Source organism: Thunnus maccoyii, chromosome 24 (genome assembly GCF_910596095.1).
Source record: "Thunnus maccoyii chromosome 24, fThuMac1.1, whole genome shotgun sequence".
NCBI classification, from domain to species: domain Eukaryota; kingdom Metazoa; phylum Chordata; class Actinopteri; order Scombriformes; family Scombridae; genus Thunnus; species Thunnus maccoyii.
Window position 1 is genome coordinate 8,285,341 of NC_056556.1, and position 18,331 is coordinate 8,303,671.

At 42.9% G+C, this 18,331-nt stretch overlaps 1 protein-coding gene across 1 annotated transcript in view; it reads left to right on the top strand.

Annotated features, from left to right (window-relative positions):
• LOC121892313 (protein unc-80 homolog) overlaps positions 1–18,331 on the top strand; it is a 47,402-nt gene extending 29,071 nt beyond the window's left edge. The window contains exons 35-65 of the mRNA XM_042405300.1: positions 1,047–1,233; positions 1,388–1,519; positions 1,934–2,077; positions 2,210–2,310; positions 2,459–2,545; positions 2,655–2,838; positions 3,025–3,119; positions 3,301–3,390; positions 3,806–3,907; positions 4,001–4,181; positions 4,300–4,565; positions 4,958–5,092; positions 5,185–5,323; positions 5,629–5,725; positions 5,883–6,053; positions 6,163–6,255; positions 6,381–6,599; positions 7,207–7,407; positions 8,406–8,529; positions 8,614–8,739; positions 8,848–8,971; positions 9,246–9,452; positions 9,547–9,731; positions 9,850–10,015; positions 10,192–10,371; positions 10,476–10,623; positions 12,020–12,076; positions 13,125–13,206; positions 13,386–13,491; positions 14,143–14,336; positions 15,492–18,331. Of these exons, the coding sequence (XP_042261234.1) occupies positions 1,047–1,233; positions 1,388–1,519; positions 1,934–2,077; positions 2,210–2,310; positions 2,459–2,545; positions 2,655–2,838; positions 3,025–3,119; positions 3,301–3,390; positions 3,806–3,907; positions 4,001–4,181; positions 4,300–4,565; positions 4,958–5,092; positions 5,185–5,323; positions 5,629–5,725; positions 5,883–6,053; positions 6,163–6,255; positions 6,381–6,599; positions 7,207–7,407; positions 8,406–8,529; positions 8,614–8,739; positions 8,848–8,971; positions 9,246–9,452; positions 9,547–9,731; positions 9,850–10,015; positions 10,192–10,371; positions 10,476–10,623; positions 12,020–12,076; positions 13,125–13,206; positions 13,386–13,491; positions 14,143–14,336; positions 15,492–15,989 (4,821 nt within the window). The 3' untranslated portion in view covers positions 15,990–18,331. The remainder of the gene's footprint in view (positions 1–1,046; positions 1,234–1,387; positions 1,520–1,933; positions 2,078–2,209; positions 2,311–2,458; positions 2,546–2,654; positions 2,839–3,024; positions 3,120–3,300; positions 3,391–3,805; positions 3,908–4,000; positions 4,182–4,299; positions 4,566–4,957; positions 5,093–5,184; positions 5,324–5,628; positions 5,726–5,882; positions 6,054–6,162; positions 6,256–6,380; positions 6,600–7,206; positions 7,408–8,405; positions 8,530–8,613; positions 8,740–8,847; positions 8,972–9,245; positions 9,453–9,546; positions 9,732–9,849; positions 10,016–10,191; positions 10,372–10,475; positions 10,624–12,019; positions 12,077–13,124; positions 13,207–13,385; positions 13,492–14,142; positions 14,337–15,491) is intronic.

Genomic DNA, 18,331 nt, shown 5'->3' on the forward strand with positions numbered 1-18,331 from the left:
TGTTACTGCTATGCTTGTGTAATGTGACCAACTGCACCAAGAAATCTGCTAAAATTTCAATTGTTATTTTTTAAGGTAAAATGGCCGTTTGAACTAGTGAAAATGATTTCTTGGTGTTTCCTTTTATTTTTCTCTTTTTTTTTTGTTTAAAAGCATGATTATCAAAATATTTTTTATAGATTTTGATGAAGACTTACAAGCACATGTTCTACAATTGTCTTTGTTTTTAGTACTCCACATTAATTCAGTCAGTCCATACCATAGTAAGTTGGTATTTCTGTCCGGATGTTTGTACTGATGCATCTTGTTACCTCAGATCATTAATAACAGGAGAGAAAATTTTTCTCCATTTAGTGTTTTTAGTCCATTGGGAACTATAAGTTTTCATCATGGATCAGAAGCTGGGGGAGGTTCATGGGTCATTTTGGATAGTTGCATCTTGATCAGTGATACACACCACACTCAAAAATGTCTTCTAGCTCTTGGTCTGATTGTAAGAAAACAATAACAGCATGCATCGGACATTCAGACATTTTGTGTGTGTTGTGCTGTTTATGCATGGTCATTGGATGAGAATGACTTTGCTGGTTATGTTTTCATATCATGCCTATTTGGATATGTATGTGTATGAGCACTCGTGCAAATGCTATGAGGCATTTACTGTACACAAGATACAGTAAATTCTCCAAATTCCAGTCTAAATAAATTTATTTGTGTCACAGTTTGTCATGATTGAAATCTTTCCTATTCAATACTCGAACAGTGTTCTTCATCATGCTCAGGGTGGCATTAGAGCATGAGGTGAATGTGCTGGAGGAGAGTTACTGTATTAATGTGTTGTCCGGTCATTTTACATTACAAAATGCTCCGCAGATGTAATAGTAAGCCTAGAATAGCTGTGCACACACGTTCCTGAAAAATGTAAACTGTCAGTTTTATATTTATTTCTGCATTCCCTCATTCTGAATCTTCTGTATATCTGCACCTGCTGGTCTACCTCTGTGCTGTTTGACCCAACACCACCCGTCCATGCCACCCCCTTCCAGAAATCCTTCTCGGCGCGGGCGGTGTCACGCTCCCACCAGCGAGCCGAGCACATCCTGAAGAACATGCAGCAGGAGGAAGAGAAGAGGCGTCTGGGCCGTGAGGCCAGCATCATCACGGCCATCCCTGTGGCTCAGGAGGCCTGCTACGAGCCCACGTGCAGCCCACCGCCCGAGCAGGAGGAAGAAGGTGGGGCTACCAGGCACACAAGCACATATTCTACACACAAGTACTGATGCCTGCTGTAAGAGTTTGATTTGAATCTGCTGAGAGCTCGGTACCCTGATAGCATGTTGTTTTTTCCCGTGTCTGTACTGGTCATGTCTGACATTGATCCCGCCAGCAGAAGAAGTGGTGAACCTGGCATCACGCCGTCTGTCTGTCAGCCCCTCCTGCGCCTCCAGTAACTCCCACAGAAACTACTCTTTCCGTAGGGGTTCTGTGTGGTCCGTCCGCTCATTGGCCAGTGCCGAAGGTATGAATGACACAAAAATCAAAAGAAAGAAAGGAATAGGTTTTGACAGTGTTGGTCGGTCAGCCACTTTGGTCCAGACTGAAATAACTCAACAACTATTGGATGGATTTTAAAAAAAGTTAGTGCAGACATTAATGGTTCCCAGAGGATGAAAGTACTTTGCTGCACTCATGAATTCTGCTTCAGCACCTCCATGAGGTTGACAGTTGTGGTTTTGAGTGAAATATTTCAACAACTATTAGATGTATTGCCATGAAATTTGGTGCACACATTCGTGATTTTGGTGATCCCTTAAATTTTCTGCGAGCATCATCATCAGGTCAATTTTAAATTTGTTTAGTGCTAATTTGCAAATGTTAGAATCCTAACACTCTAAACTAAGATGGTGAGCATGTATTTTTTGCTCTTTGCCAGATGAAGAGAACACAACAGAACACACTCCTACTCACCACATGCTACAGCCGCCCCAAGCTGTTTTCCCAGCATGCATCTGTGCTGCCGTCCTTCCAATAGTGCACCTCATGGAGGATGGGGAGGTTCGAGAGGACGGTGTAGCTGGTAAGCTGCTCTCAGTAAAATGCATTATTTTTTCTGCTGCATGGGTCTCCCCTCTACAAACATGAGGCCTGTTCCATAGTATTTGGTCACATACTGTATTTACAAGCACAAATAATGTCAATGTTTCCTCAGTGAGCGCTGTTGCCCAACAAATCTTGTGGAACTGTCTGATTGAAGATCCGGCTCTGGTCCTCCGCCACTTTCTGGAAAAACTAACAGTGAGCAACCGGCAGGTAGGCAAACATCTGGAGAACAAACAGCCTCAGATGTGATGAATCAGAATCTGTAGTGGACTTTTTATTCACAGTTACACTCACTGTAAGTCAATGAGGGTAAATGTGTGTGCTGAAAGCTCAAAATGTGTATTTCTTGTGTTGTCAGGATGAGCTGATGTACATGCTGAGGAAGCTTCTGCTCAACATCGGAGATCTGCCAGCCCAGACCTCTCACATCCTTTTCAACTACCTGGTAAGGCAACAGATAAAACTGAGCTCTGATCTTATATCTTCACTACTCCTTAATCTAACCATCTGTTTCTCTCTGTCATCCATCCCTCTCTTGAATCTCCCCCTCTTAGGTGGGACTCATCATGTATTTCGTACGGACTCCCTGCGAGTGGGGAATGGACGCCATCTCGGCCACGCTCACCTTCCTGTGGGAGGTGGTCGGCTACGTGGAGGGGCTCTTCTTCAAGGACCTCAAGCAGACCATGAAGAAGGAGCAGTGTGAGGTCAAACTGCTGGTCACTGCGTCCATGCCAGGTGAACTGTGGTGCTAAAAACATTGGCAATTACAGTCTCTGAATCACCTTGACCAAACATCTTTTTCTTGAATGATGATTGCATTTCATTATGTGTACAATAGAGACAAGGCTGAGAAAAAGAACTTAAATATGTGATATTTTTTATAAAATGTATAATACATTTTCTTCTGTATTGTTGATGCAGGAACCAAGACACTGGTAGTGCACGGGCAGAACGAATGTGACATCCCAACACAGCTTCCAGTCCATGAAGACACTCAGTTTGAAGCCCTGTTGAAGGTAAGAACACTGAAGTGGACTGTCAGGATACCATAGTTCTCTCCTTTATGTGCTTTACTCATTCACTAATAAAGGAGGAGTGCAAGATTATTTCACGATTGCTATTATTCTTAGTTTTGGATGTCAGCTATATATTTATGTAAGCGAAGACATCCATGATCTCTTTTTTTCCCCCAACCAGGAGTGCCTGGAATTCTTCAACATTCCCGAGGCCAGATCTGCACATTACTTCCTTATGGACAAACGGTGGAACCTCATCCATTATTCCAAGGTATAGTAGAAACATTTGGTGCTCTAAGCTAGTTATTGACGTTCAAGAAAACCATGTATCTACATATTTAGTGAAGTTCTCAGATTAACTGAAAAATTAAATGCAATTTGACTGATTGATAAATTGACCAACTACCATCTAAAAAAAAGCATTTCCATGTAGCTAAACAAGGCTGTTTTTCTTTTGGCAATGTTTTTTTATTGGACAGCAATGTAGTATAACTTCAAGACATAAGTGATGATTTTACTGGCTTGGAGAAAAACTTAACCTGTAACTCGCAGGTGTAATAGAGTAAAAAGCTTTTAGCAACAGCAACGGAGTAAGAGCTGGGCCGGACTTGCTCTTCTTGGTTTTGAAGCAATATTTTAACATTTTATGTTTACTTTTATACATTGTTACTATCTTCCTCCTCCAGACATATGTAAGAGACATCTACCCCTTTCGAAGATCAGTCTCTCCACAGCTCAACCTGGTTCACATGCTGCCCGAGAAAGGACAGGAGCTTATCCAGAAACAGGTATTTGAAAATGAAGGCTAAATAGCAAACAGAATGGTGAAATATGATCTGGTGTCTAGTTTTTCTCTCATTCCCGGTCTGTTCCTTTTCTAGGTGTTTTCCCGTAAACTAGAAGAGGTCGGTCGGGTGCTCTTCCTCATCTCCCTCACTCAACACATGCCGGCCGTGCACAAGCAATCCCACGTTTCCCTGCTTCAGGAAGACCTGCTCCGCCTGCCATCCTTCCCAAGAACTGCTATTGATGCCGAGTTCTCTCTGTTCAATGAGCCACAAGGTTAGACAGACTTCAACTGTGAGCTCTAGCCATAAGATCAATAATATCAGGATCCTTTCTGAAATTCACACCCTTACATTTTAAAAAAATACTGAATAAGGAAGGTTTTTTTCTTCAGGTAAGGAGCTGTTCGGTTTGGACACCCTCCACAAGGTGCTGTGGATCAAGCTGCTGGAGGAAATGTTTCTGGGCATGCCCAGTGAGTATCCGTGGGGTGACGAGATGATGCTGTTCCTCAACGTCTTCAACGGGGCGCTGCTGCTGCACCCTGAGGATAGTGCCCTCCTCAGGCAGTACACAGCGACCGCCATCAACACCGCCGTGCACTTCAACCATCTCTTTTCCCTGAGCGGTTACCAGTGGATGCTGCCAACCATGCTGCAGGTACAGATACATGGATCATGCAGCCAGTCTCTAGAAATGTGTTTTAGTGTAGCATTTTCTTTCTTTTTCTACTGATCAGTCTAATAGTCATCAATCAGCTCTTAAATATGTTTTGTAAGGGCCATTTTGAGCTTTTCTCCACCTTTTCAGTATACAGTTATGTTTCCATCCACCTGTTTTATGTGCATTTTTTAAAAAATAACCTGAGGGGAATTCACAGACTTGTATATAAAAACAAAAAATATATACTCATTTACATTAGAAAAGTTGTTTCTACAATAATTGATCTAACTTAGAGACAATATGAATGTGTCTCCAACTGAACATTTGGTGTGCACTGGATGGTGACTTTTTTCACTCTACTCTTTACCCGGTCTGTATTGTTGTGACAGGTCTACGCTGACTATGAGAGCAACCCTTTACTGAGGCAGGGCATTGAGTTCTGCTGCAGGCAGTTCTACATCCTCCACCGCAAACCCTTCATCCTGCAGCTGTTTGCCAGTGTGGCCCCGCTGCTAGAATTCACCGTAAGACTACTGAGTATACACACATACATACACATTTTTATATTCCCCAACACCTGCAATTTGTGAATTTCTCTGTCTTCATCTTATCCCAGACCAGCACCAGTACTGGTCTGTCTAAAGGAGTGTCAGCCCAGTGTCTGTTTGACCTGCTGGTCTCTCTGGAGGGTGAGACCCATGACGCCCTGGACGCTCTGGAGCTGGTCAAGGCTGAGAAACCTCTACGATCTCTGGGTAAACTGTCACCTTCACCCACATTTTGTGGTCTTTTATTGCTGTCATAGCAAGGGGTCAAGTCAAGGAGGCTTTAATTTCAGTGTTTAAATAAGCTAAAAATACAGACCTACCAGTTGCCTCACAATTCAGTTATGATGCTTTTAGTAGACTAATTTTTTTTCAGATTTAATTAAATTAGGAAGCTCTCTTACATCAGATAATACCTGAAATCAGCCCTTGGAAATTAAACCTTCATTATTCTCTGAGCTATACTCGAGTTGTGAAAACAAAAACAAACTGAGGGATGTACTTTTTTGTTGCAGATTTCTGTTATGGTAATGAGGACTTGGCCTTTTCCATCAGCGAGGCTATCAAGCTGTGTGTCACTGTGGTTGCCTACGCCCCTGAATCCTTTAGGAGGTATGGAAACTCACTCTGTATCACGGATTTCCTCTTGTCTCTGTCTGTTATAAATTGTCTTTTTCTTAGCATGTCTGGTCGTCTAAGGTCTCTATTCTTCTCACCTTCAAACCACATAAACATCTCTCCTTCTCTTTGTATTTGTCTTTCTCTCCAGTCTCCAGATGCTGATGGTGCTGGAGGCCTTGGTCCCCTGCCACCTCCAGAAGCTGAAGAGCAACACGGTGACAATGGAGTCGGCTTCGGCCGCCAGGGATGAGATTGCAGCCATTGCCGCTCTGGCCACGTCCCTGCAGGCCCTCCTCTACAGCTCCGAAGCCCTCACAAGGTCAAGACTCTCACCCAGATCTGGATTTGTGCACCTGAAGTAGCTTGCCATGAGAGCATGAGTATGTGATGACCTGTTAGCCACTTACTTACTCACATCTACTCCACAGGCCCATGACAGCTCCCCAGATGTCCCGCTGTGATCAGGGCCATAAAGGAGGCACCACAGCCAACCACGCCATGTCAGGAGGGGTCAATACCAGGTCAGTACATAACAATGACCCTTGTAAGGCCGATTATACAGAGGGGCTTTCTCAAACAAGATAAAGTGCAGTTCTTGAGTCTGAAAGCCAAGACTGAACTCCTGTTGGTGTGTATGTGCTCTCAGGGACAACCTCCACCTGTTGGAGGAGGGCCAGGGCATGCCAAGGGAGGAGCTGGACGAGCGCATCGCCAGGGAGGAGTTCCGTCGGCCTCGGGAGTCCCTGCTAAACATCTGCACCGAATTTTACAAACACTGCGGGCCACGACTCAAAATCCTGCAGAACGTAGCCGGTGAACCCCGCGTCACAGCCCTGGAGCTGCTGGACATCAAGTCCCACATGAGGTGATGAGATTTATTTATCAGATTTAGTGATACCGGTTTGTAAAGTTGATTGTAGCAAGTAAATGAGTCAAGAATGTGACTCGTTCATTATTTTCCCCTTTTCATGCAGTTTTAATGATTTAATTTCATGAATCATAAGGCTGCTAATAATCTTTATGTTCCATAAAAAGGCATCTAGGAATTTTCATGGTGATACAGATTCTCATTAACCTTTTAAATATTTTATTAGATCAAATTTTGTAGATCTAATAGGAAAAAAAATACTGATGGAAACCAAGGTATCTTAAAAACACAGACAGAATTCATCTTAAATATAATTAAAATAAAAGGAAAGATAAATAAATGAGCAACAATATTAAAAAAAATACAAAAATGAAAGAAAAAGAAGAAGATAATTAAATATTTTGAGTAAATATGTCAGTAAATAACCATAAAAACAACCTACAGTACTGTGCAGATGGTTATTTTTCTTGAAATCTATAAATCAAGCCCCCCCAACTTTTCCCTTACTTTCCCATTTACTGAAAATGTAAATTTTCCCAGTATTGCACTACTAGAGCCTTATTAAGCAGCACTAAAGATGTGTCTGTTTGTGTCTTTTCCCCAGGCTGGCGGAGATCGCCCACGCCCTGCTGAAGCTGGCACCGTACGACACCCTGACCATGGAGAGCCGAGGTCTGCGGCGCTACATCATGGAGATGCTGCCCATCACCGACTGGTCGTCTGAGGCCGTCCGCCCCGCCCTCATCCTCATCCTCAAGAGGCTGGACCGCATGTTCAACAAGATACACAAGATGCCTACGCTCAGGTGCGCTCGCCCACAGGCATTATGCACCAGGTCTGTTGAATACAATCCCACTTCTTTCTCTGTCTCCCCGTGAGTGTATCGTGCTGTGCCGGTGCCGTGGTGTGTACAGTAGATAGACGGCTTCTTGGCACTGTCCCTCTGTAGCGCTGCCTTCGTGGGTGCTGTACCGTAAGTGCTGCTGTGGTGTGTTTTTGCGGAGTTACATGCATATGTGGGGGTGTGTTTGAGGATGTGTTTGCTGACGACGGATCACTGGCAATGTTCCCTCTAATCCAGCAGAGTCCAGTCTTGTGCCTTGGAACATAACGCAGATTTTTTATTTTAAACAGGCACTGAGAGGCAAAACCTTTATTTAACTGTCACAAAAAGCAACAAATCAATCCTGGTGACTACATTTCATGTGCTGAATATTTAACAATAAAAAAGACGATTGATTGAATGATTCTAGTTTTTGTTGTTAGGAATAAACAATATTATTAGATATCCTTCCTACAAATACATTTTAATTAAAATAAAGCAAACCTGCCTTTTCTTCCATGACATAAGACTGGACCCCGATGACTCAGAGGGAACACTGATCACAGGTGTGTGCTTCACACCAGGATCGGTCACGGCAGCGTTTAGTTGGCTGTGTTTGTGAGCTTTGCATTATTTGCTGTCAATATGGCTTTTATTACAGTCATAAAGGTGATGGTTTAATGGCGGGAAATATTAAGAGGCGTAAGTGTCTCACCAGTATCACTTTCAACATGACGGTTTGTAGATTTAATACTTTAAATATTAATCTTTTGCCACATTTGAGTCATTTCAGAAGAAGCCAATGAGAAAGGAATAAGATGAATGGCTTTTCCTTGTCAACATCTTGTATTTCCTTTTCATCCCACAAGACAACAATGTGGCATTTTTTTAAATTCATCCTTTCATTTGTATGCACACATATTCTGACTGTGTGTGTGGATGTGTTGTGGGGTGGTGGTGCGTGTTTGTGTGCTCTCCAGGAGACAGGTGGAGTGGGAGGCAGCCAGCAGCCTGATTGAGGGAATCTGCCTGACCCTGCAGCGGCAACCGATCATCTCTTTCCTCCCGCACCTTCGCTCGCTTATCAACGTGTGCGTCAACCTGGTATGAAAATACACGCGACAACACATAATGTTCTGTTATCGTTCTTTTTTTTGAGAATTGGTTTTTATGTGTGTGTTTTGTCAGGTGATGGGTGTAGTCGGCCCTTCCAGCGTAGCAGATGGGCTTCCTCTGCTCCACCTCAGCCCATACCTCTCCCCACCGCTCCCCTTCAGCACAGCAGTGGTCCGGCTGGTTGCGTTGCAGATCCAGGTACGACTCAGTAATCCTAAAAATAAGTGTAATTCTTCCTCCTGGCCACACACTAAACAAACGATTGTTGATCTTTTTCTTCTTTTTTCTCTATTTTTTTCGTCTTAGGCTTTGAAGGATGACTTCCCTCTCAGCCACGTCATCTCACCTTTCACCAATCAGGAGAGACGAGAGGGGATGCTGCTCAACCTGCTCATTCCCTTTGTGCTCACTGTGGGCTCTGGAAGCAAAGGTAAAAGCTTACAAGCATCTGCTTCTGTTTGTGGAGTCTCTATATTATGCTGCTAATGTCTTATAAAGACCACAAGGTGATTCAGGTTCAGCCTATTACATAAGTCTACACATAACAGTATAACTACATTTTTAAATGATGGATATTTCATTTTATAGCAAAATTCTGGCAGTAAGTCTTTACTTAGTTCTTAAAAATGCTAAAACTTAAATGCAGATCCATGTTTTTCTTGCTTGTTTGTATTTCAACGGTTGTGTTTTTTTTTCCTTTGCAGATAGCCCCCACCTGGAGCAACCTGAAATCTTCCTGCTCCTGCAGACGGTCATCAATATCCTCCTGCCTCCTCGGATCATCTCCACCTCCCGCACCAAGAACTTCATGCTAGATGCTTCCCCGGCTCACTGCTCCACCCCGGGCGACACGGGAAAGGATCTGCGCAGAGAGGGCTTAGCCGAGTCCACCAGCCAGGCTGCATATCTGGGTATGAGTGAGAGCTGATATCATGGCATGACAGTGTTCATACCTCGTGCCCTTCTCATCCTCCTCTCAACTTCCTTTGTTTCTTCCGTGTGCAGCTCTGAAGGTGGTGCTGGTTTGCTTTGAGCGCTCGTTGGGAAACCAGTGGTACCGGCTCAGCCTGCAGGTTAAGGAGATGGCCCTGAGGAAGGTGGGCGGCCTGGCCTTCTGGGACTTCATCGACTTCATTGTCCGAACTCGCATCCCTATCTTTGTCTTGTTGAGACCCTTCATACAGTGCAAGGTAAAAAAAACAAAAAAACAATGACCATAGTTTCCTTTTTCTTTGTTCTTTTTCTGTCCAATTTCTTTTGGCTTCTTTCTTCTACCTCACCGCTCCATATATGTTCATGTTCATCTAGTTGTTGACTCAGCCAGCTGACTCCCAGGAGGAGATTACAGCACGTCACCACATCGCCGACCAACTGGAGCGACGCTTCATCCCTCGACCTCTCTGCAAGAGCTCTTTGTTTGCAGAGTTCAACAATGAACTCAAGATCCTCAAGGAGGCCGTGCACAGCGGCTCCGGTCAGACCATCATGCTGATTCTGTTTATGTTCTGAACACTATCACATAACTATCATATGATTTCTTGTACCAGTAACTTCAGACTGAATCTCTTCGTATTAAATTTAGGAAAAGATACACCCTTTTTACTTATTTATTATCCATGTGTTTCTGTTTGACCTGCTCCCATCCAACAGCTTACCAGGGCAAGACGTCCATCAGCACAGTCGGTACCTCAACATCAGCATATCGCCTCAGTTTGGCCACAATGTCGCGCTCCAACACAGGCACTGGCACAGTCTGGGAGCAGGACAGCCAGCCGTCCCGCCAACCTTCTCAGGACACACTCAGCCGCACCGATGAGGATGATGAAGAGAGTCAGAAACTTTTTTTTTTTTGTTTATGTTTGACATTTAATTTAAATTCTCACATGGAGTTTAAGTCATTCTTCTTTTTCGCTCTTTTCTCCTCCTCATTCCAGATGATTCCATGAGTATTCCCAGCGTGGTGAGCGAGCACGAAGCTTTCCTGCCCAGTGTGATATCGCAGCGTCGTTTCTCCAGTCACGCCACAGGCTCAGCTGCTTCACAGCCCGAAGCCCCCCGCACCACCATGCTGCCCAGCCACAGGTGACAATCATTCACAAACACATGCATGCACACAGATAAGATAACACAAATTAGCACAAATTAAATTTTCTCTTCAAATGTAGTTTTCCTGTAAAGACAGCAAGTCCTGTAGGTACGTATGTATGCAACTGTATGCACACAAACTGAATCACAGATTGTAATTTTAGTTCTACCATACATATAAAATATGTCCCTCTGCACACATGTGAAGAACTATGGAAAGCCACAAGGGACAAATAACGAAAAGAAAAAGAAAGTAAGGTCCCACATGCTGACTCAGGCTCGCAAACCAGAACACACTTTGTTTATCAAACAGAAAACGTTTCAAATATCTTCCACATGTGTATGATGAATAAAGTGATCTGGTTTGTGAGCTCTGTTCACTGTGCAGGGTTTTTCCTTAATTATTTGTCCTACTGTAAGGCATGCAAACATTTCTTAAAAGCTGAGCTGGTGTGGATGCAGAAATAATCTCACTGGATGAAATATCAGTGGAGGCAAAGAAATGAAAAGAGGTTGGTTTTTTTTTACAAGTTTTTCCACACTAAAACCCAGTGAAAAGGTGAAAAAGCAAAACAGGAGAAGGATACATACGCAGTCTTGGCATACAGATAAGGCTAGTCACACATCCAAGTCCAGATGGCTTGTGTATGGAATTGACCCTGAGGGAAAAAGAAGTCTTATGTAATCAGAATATATTGTATTTAACCTCAAGTTATAGCTACATTTTGCCAACTAATCTTAAAAAATGCCGCTGGGTGGCGACCACTGATGCCTGCAGTAGCTTGTAGCTGCTTGAAGGCAAACAGCAGGTATATATATATATATATATGGTATATATCTTGATTGGAGTACTGCTTGCTTCTTATAGCAGGGACAAAGTATAAATAATAAACAGTTTTATTTGATTCAATTGAGCTACTGTGAAAACAGAGGAATACTTGAAGAACATACTGCATGAAACAGCAGACTGAATTTTGGTCTTTACCCTTCAAATTTGAGATATTTCTGTCTCTAGATCGGTGCTGCCTTCAAGAAATGTCCAATATAACTAATCACAATTCATATCTTGGCTTGTTTATATATGTTAAATTTTTAGAAAAGGATCAACCAGTCATATCCCACAACCACAGTCATATTTTTGTGTGTATATCTGTTGATTTATAATGTTTTTCTATTCAACAGTCTCAGAGCAGCTTGGTGAAGTACTGTAGCTAAGACTCTGTATCTTGGTAAGACTGTTAGCCCCAATTTTGGCTAATTATGGTCAGAGTGAACACTCTGGCTGTCCTCAAAAGGAAGGGGCTCAGGACTCGGGTGGTGATTTGATCTCAACTAAACTCCCTAAACTCCCATTCTTCCCCTTCGCCCCCCCCCCCCCCCCCCCTTTTTACAGTGAACCCAATGTGCTAGATGAGTCCCAGGGCCTTCTGCAGGAGGGTAACCTCTCTAGGTACAGTGGCCCTCTCTCTGTGTATGTCCCGTTGGTGCGTTCTTGCATCTGTCCGCCACTGGGAGGGGCATCGCCTCGGGACGGCCTCCTCTATTGGCCGCCTCGCCGTTGATCACTCATCCACATCCAATCAAATCGTCTTGGCCCGTCACACCTCCCCCCGCCACCTCCCACTTACCTGTCTCTATCTCTTTCTGTGTGGGTCCAGTGTGCCTTGTCTCTGTCCCCCTCCCCCAACCCACTTCCCCCTGAGCTCCACACTGACCCTCATCTTCTCAGCTCATCTGCTGTGCTATCCTAACCAGGCCCCTCCCTCCCCTTTCAAAAAAAAAAATTTAAAGAGGGCCCCATCATCAGCCCCGGGGCCAGGGAGCTATGCCTCAGTTCCTTCTCTGTTAGCTATGGGTCTTTACGGTTGATGTGCCATCACCAAAGTCAGCCTCTCTCCCATTGGTGCCATGGTGTTTCATACTGTTTCCGTGTCTATCAGGCTTCTCGCTGATCAAATTGGGCGTCCTATTCTGGATACCAATCTGTAGGGGCAAGGGGGAACTGGGGTGGCAACCGTTATGTAAGGACACTTTTGTTGTATTTTTTTGTCCAATTTTGCTTTGAAGAAGTTCAAATCTAATTGTGCTCTATTTAACTGTTGTATGACAAAATTAATTCACTGCAGCCACACTTTAAAAGAAGCACAGAGTTCTAAAAAAGGATTAAAAAATGATAAACTATAAGTTTGCATATCCTTAACATAGGATAGTAGCGTTGCTACTCCAGCCCCTACTGTCCCCTGTTGTGTTTTCAGTGTATGAATCATGGCAGCACTGTTTCTGCTCTGTGATTGGTTGTCTTGTAAACATACCGTATGTGTTGTGTAGTGAGAGAATGAGTAGAATAGCAGCGACATCTTGTTGTGCTCAAAAATGTAATCAGTAAGCAAGCGCAGCTGGGGATACGGCGGCCTTTTGGGCTCGTCGTGTTGATGCGTTTCTCTCTTGTGTGTGTTTGTGTGTGTGTGTGTATGCATCCGTCTGATTCATTGCATCAGGGTTGCCAGTGTGCAGAGTGAACCTGGCCAGCAGAATCTCCTGATCCAGCCTCCGTTAGGAAGAAAGCGAGGCCTCAGACAGGTACGGACATCAACTCCATCCTTCATTCAACACATTTTTAAAGGCCCTTAAAAACATATTTTCTTAATCAGCTTCTAAATGAACAACCTGAAAATATATATCTGAATAAATAAAGAAATGTTGTAATAATTATCTTCATTTAATCATTTGATTCTAATTTGTCATGTTTTTTCCTGCAGCTGCGACGTCCCCTGTTGTCCATTCCAAAGAACGAACCGCGTGGTCGATCAGGAGCGCGACTCTCAACAACCCGCAGGAGCATCCAGCCCAAGAACAAACCACTGGGTAACAGCACACATGCCTTCATCTGTGTGTGTGTGTGTGTGTGAGAGTGTGTGTGTGTGTGTGTGTGTGTGTGAGTGTGACTGTATGTAAAAGCACGTTTGTCTGTCCTTATAAAAAGTGTGATTCACTGAAAAACTGAATCTAATGGCCAAACTTACACTGCTCTCCAGATCATGCACACAATAACCCCAATCTAGACTGTTATTTTTCCCTTAAACTACTATATTTGACAGTAGTAATGTGTGTGTGCTGACTTGAACTGACCCGACTTCCCCATTCACAACCTCTGTCTTTGTTCCAATTCTGTTTGTTGTACCACCTGTCACCAACTGACTCTTCTCACTCTGTTCTGTCTCATGCCTTATGTTTCGAAATAAAGAAACTTTATTGGACTGTGAAGGTGAGACACAACCCTTAACCCTTCCTCTCCACCCTGCAACGGCCCGCCCCCTTCTATCTGCACCCTCACCCAATAGGGCGCTCTGCATGTCTGTCTTGCATCCCCTCCCAATCCCCGCCTACCCCCCCCCCCCCTTCCTCTCCCATCCCTGCCTCTCTCACTCTCTTTGGTGGTGCTGATGTGTTAGAGAGTCGCTAGCTGGCGCTGTCGTCTCCGTTTTGACCACGTGCGCATGCATGTGTGCCCCACAGCGCATGGAGACCAAAAGAGGTCAGTCACCTTTACAGAGAATCAAGGGCAGCAGGCTTCCACTCCGAGTGCTATGGATCCTCCAGCCGAGGGCAGGAAGGCTAGTCCTGCCTCTTTGAAGTCCCCCACGCTGGAAGTGCCCTCCGCCTCCTCAGCCACAATCACTGCCGACCTGCACAGCCCTGCTGCTACACAGGTAGGACCAGCAGAGAGACAGCAGTGGAGGGTTGGTAACTGTTGCAACAATACATTTTGGTAAACTTTCAATACCTGATGAAATCCAACCATCCAACTAATTTCTAAACTATTAACACCCAAAGTGATCAAATAAATAAGATACTATGAAATAATTAATCATACGAATAGCCAAAATAATCAGCTCATCATTATGAAAGGTTATTTTTCATTTCTTCTTATCACTATTTTGTTTTTATTGCAGGTAGTTTTTATTTCATACTAGCAGTTTTTGTTTCTAAATGTCCCCTTTCTTTTCACAACAATTGACCATTTTATTTCATAATCCTACTTTTCATCACAAATTCAAAAACAATCCTGCCCCCTGGGAAAAATTGGTGATATTAAAAGTACATTTTAAATAAATGCTGGAATGAAATCAAAATAACCTGCAATAATTTTATTTTCATACATCTCATAATAATGAGCTCTGTTTAAAAAAATACTAGATTATTTCACAGTTTAATAGTTAAATTATATATTTTGTCTATTTTGACTAGTTGTTCCTTAATGTCTTATTTACTTATTGTACACTTTGAGCCTCCATATGTTTAGTGCTGCTAGGTGCTGAAAATGGACATTTTTGTTCAAGTTTGTTACATTCAGAACAAAACTAAAGTCCTAAAATCAATACCAAATTAAAGATTTAGATGTTAAATTGATGATTTATGTCCTGACAAAATGCTCAGGAGCTGGAAACACTGAAGTACTTAAAAGGTTGGTTCACTCTAATTCCACTGTTCCACAATATCCGCAGATAATTGAAGTTTTGTTCAACTTTTCTCAACATTTATTTTTGGAAATAATGTCTTAGTTTCTACAGATAATCCTCAGACCTCAATATGAATGACTTTATTGGAACTACTTTCTACCATTGAAATACTTCCAAACAAAACTGTTTTAAATAAAAATTCAGTTTTCCTTCCTTATGTTGGGATGGTGGCAGAAATGTCAGAGATGCATATCTTAAAATTTGGAAATATATAACCAAAACTCTGCATGGCAAGTAAGAAAATATGTTTTTTGGGTGAACTGACCCTTTAAGTGTGTGGCTGTATCTCATTTTAGTAGATGTTTACAAGCCAAAACTACAGGAGCAAAGTTTATTCTCATCCAGGTCTCTTCAGCCATAAGCAGCAAGGAGAAGCGAGAACAGTGGGGCCTCCGAAGCAGCCTCTCCCCTCCCCCCTCCATCTCCCGCCCCTCCACCCCGACACCTCCCTCCCGAACCTGCTCCCCGCTGCCCCTCTCCCGAACCTGCTCCCCTCTCCCCTTGTCACGCACCTCCTCTCCTCTCCCTCCACCGTTGCCCGTGCTGAGCACGGCGCCGGCCCCTGGCCCCCCACCACCACCACCGCTCCCTCTACCGCCAACCCCGCTTCTTCCCCCTCCGCCGGCATCGGGGCCGTCCAGGATCAGAGAGAGCCCTGGGGACGAGGACACGACGGCGCTGCTGCCACGGAGCAGCACCCTGCTGCATCTCAGTGAGGACGATGGCACCGTGAACCCCCTCCTCACCCCGCTGCTGTCCCCTCCTTCACCACGTCGGTCGCCTCGCCGGTCACCCCTGCCCCTCTCCCCCGTCGACCTGGATCTGGATGAGTCCCATGTGTGAGAGGGGTGACCTGTGGATTATGTTTCTCTACCTGTGGCCTCCTAAATGTTCAAAACAATCCATATTCCCCTTTCCTTCCTTCATTCCTTCCTTCCTTCCTTCAGTCCTTCCTTCCTCGCTCTGTCAGTCTCTTATTGTATCTTTTCAGTGTCGAATATCAACATCAAAATCATTATTGTGCTCCATCTGTTTCCATGGCTACACATGCTGAGGGTTGAATGTATATCTTAGCAGAAATCTACCTTATCGGTCATCTCCCGCATCATAGAAATGTGAGATCATGCTGTGCTAGCCGTTTTACCCTAATACTATATATATTTTTGTTATATTTTTTGGTCATACATATACTTACATACATACATTTAATTCTTAAAGAGCAGAAATGGATATAGGATTGATATTTAAGATCTATATAAATTTAAAGAAGAGATGCTCGCCTATAACTTGTATAAAATGTTGCAACGGTTCTAAAGGCAGAACTTGTATGAACATATATTAAGAGCCATTCTAAAGCTGCGGGTGAAATGAAGGCTGCGTCACTCAATTCAGCGCCTTTTTATTAAATGAAGAAGATGATATACAGAAAAATATACAATTTATGTATTTTAAACATTATATGTGATCATATGGAGCGGGAGCAAGAAATGTTGTAATGAGAAGTCTATGAGATTTTATATTTTCGAAGAGTTTTTCAGAATATTGTTTATACAGCAAAAATGTCCATGGAACAAGTCGAGTAAACTTGGAGTCGATCTTTTAATCGAAAGTGACAGAATTTCATTCAAATCAAGGATTTTTTTTTTTAAAGGACACTCTTCAAAAAAGGAGTACTATGCACTCTGGGAGACATAAGGTTAGGGTTAAAAATAGGACTTGAGTTTGGAGACTACAGGTTTAAGCCTGTGTTACAAATTCGGTGCATGGAGTTAAAAGACTTTCGTTTTCCAATGAAAGAAGCTGCAGAGTTGCATTATGGGAAGCTGCATTTTTTAAGCTAAAGTTAAGCTATCTCAGCTTTTGCTACACAGATTGTGACCACTTTTTAATCTGTCTCTTGCAAGTCCCCCCAACTTGATGTAACACTTGAGCCCTTTAAATCAAGTTATAATTGTTTATTATCTTTAAATGTTATATCTATCTTTTTTTTCCAAAAAAAATTTCCTGTCATTAGTGAGACAGCATTGATAATGACAGAAATCATCTCACTCAATTAAGGAAACCAGGATTTAAATCCACCATCGACTTGTTTAATGTGCATACATTTGAATGCAGTTTTAGAGTCTGGCTTCAGTGGTAGTTAAACCAAAACTGAGTTTACTGCAGCTGACAGCTGTCGTTGTGCAATCATAATGTCAAACATACTGTATATCCTATTAACTCAGTGTATAATGTGCAGCAGAATATTTTACTTGTGACCAAAGACTGTAGCTTTATTTTGTCTTTCAGTGGTCTCCAAAGTTGTATCAGCTTCAAAAAAGCAATTCTGAAAAAAAGCTCTCACATGTTGCAGTGCCGTTTATGTTGTTTTGTTTGTGTCTGTGATGTTCAGAACAGCGGGCCGGCAACACTCCTCTTACTGCGACTGAAGCAATGCAGTAGATAGCTGTCACTTTGTTGCTCATTCCATGCCTTAACGGAGAAATATTAACACGTCTGTCCATATCAACACGTCTGTTTAAGATGAGTTTATTCTGTGCAGTGAAAACCTCATACCTCCAATAACAGCCACTTTTAAGGAAAAGCTTAAATTTTGCTGCCCTGATTCTTATACCTGACATATTTGAGTCTTTAATATATTTTAAGTCATGGCTTTATTAGAGGAGAAGTTGGGACAAAATCTGCTACAGTCCATTAATGACTGATCATGATACTGATGATGTTAAGTCACATAATACAGGATCAATATGTGCCATAATTCACACCAATGCACTGTGAGTCTTTTCTTATTGGCTGCTTCTCTCTATTATACTGTATGTCATTACTGTGTTAGACTTTTACTGATTTCTTTTGATTACGTGTGTCGCCGTTTGTGAAAATATTTGAATACATGGAGATTAAAGAGGGTTAACTTATGCAGTGGGAAAGGACACCGCTTCTCTTTGTGCTTTGAATTCAGTTCATTAAATACAAACTTAAATTGTACTGTTATTAATAATAACTGAGCTCTAAAGAAATGTGGTCGAAAGAATTTCAGAGGAGCATCAGCGTTTTTATTCAGAGGGCCATTGGACTGTTTCATCATGAGTTCCCTTTAAATGTAAGCTGTCTATGTCAAATTATGTCTTCTTTGTGTAAAGCTCAAATAAAGCGACAGTATATCAGACTGTTTCTGGAATATCAGA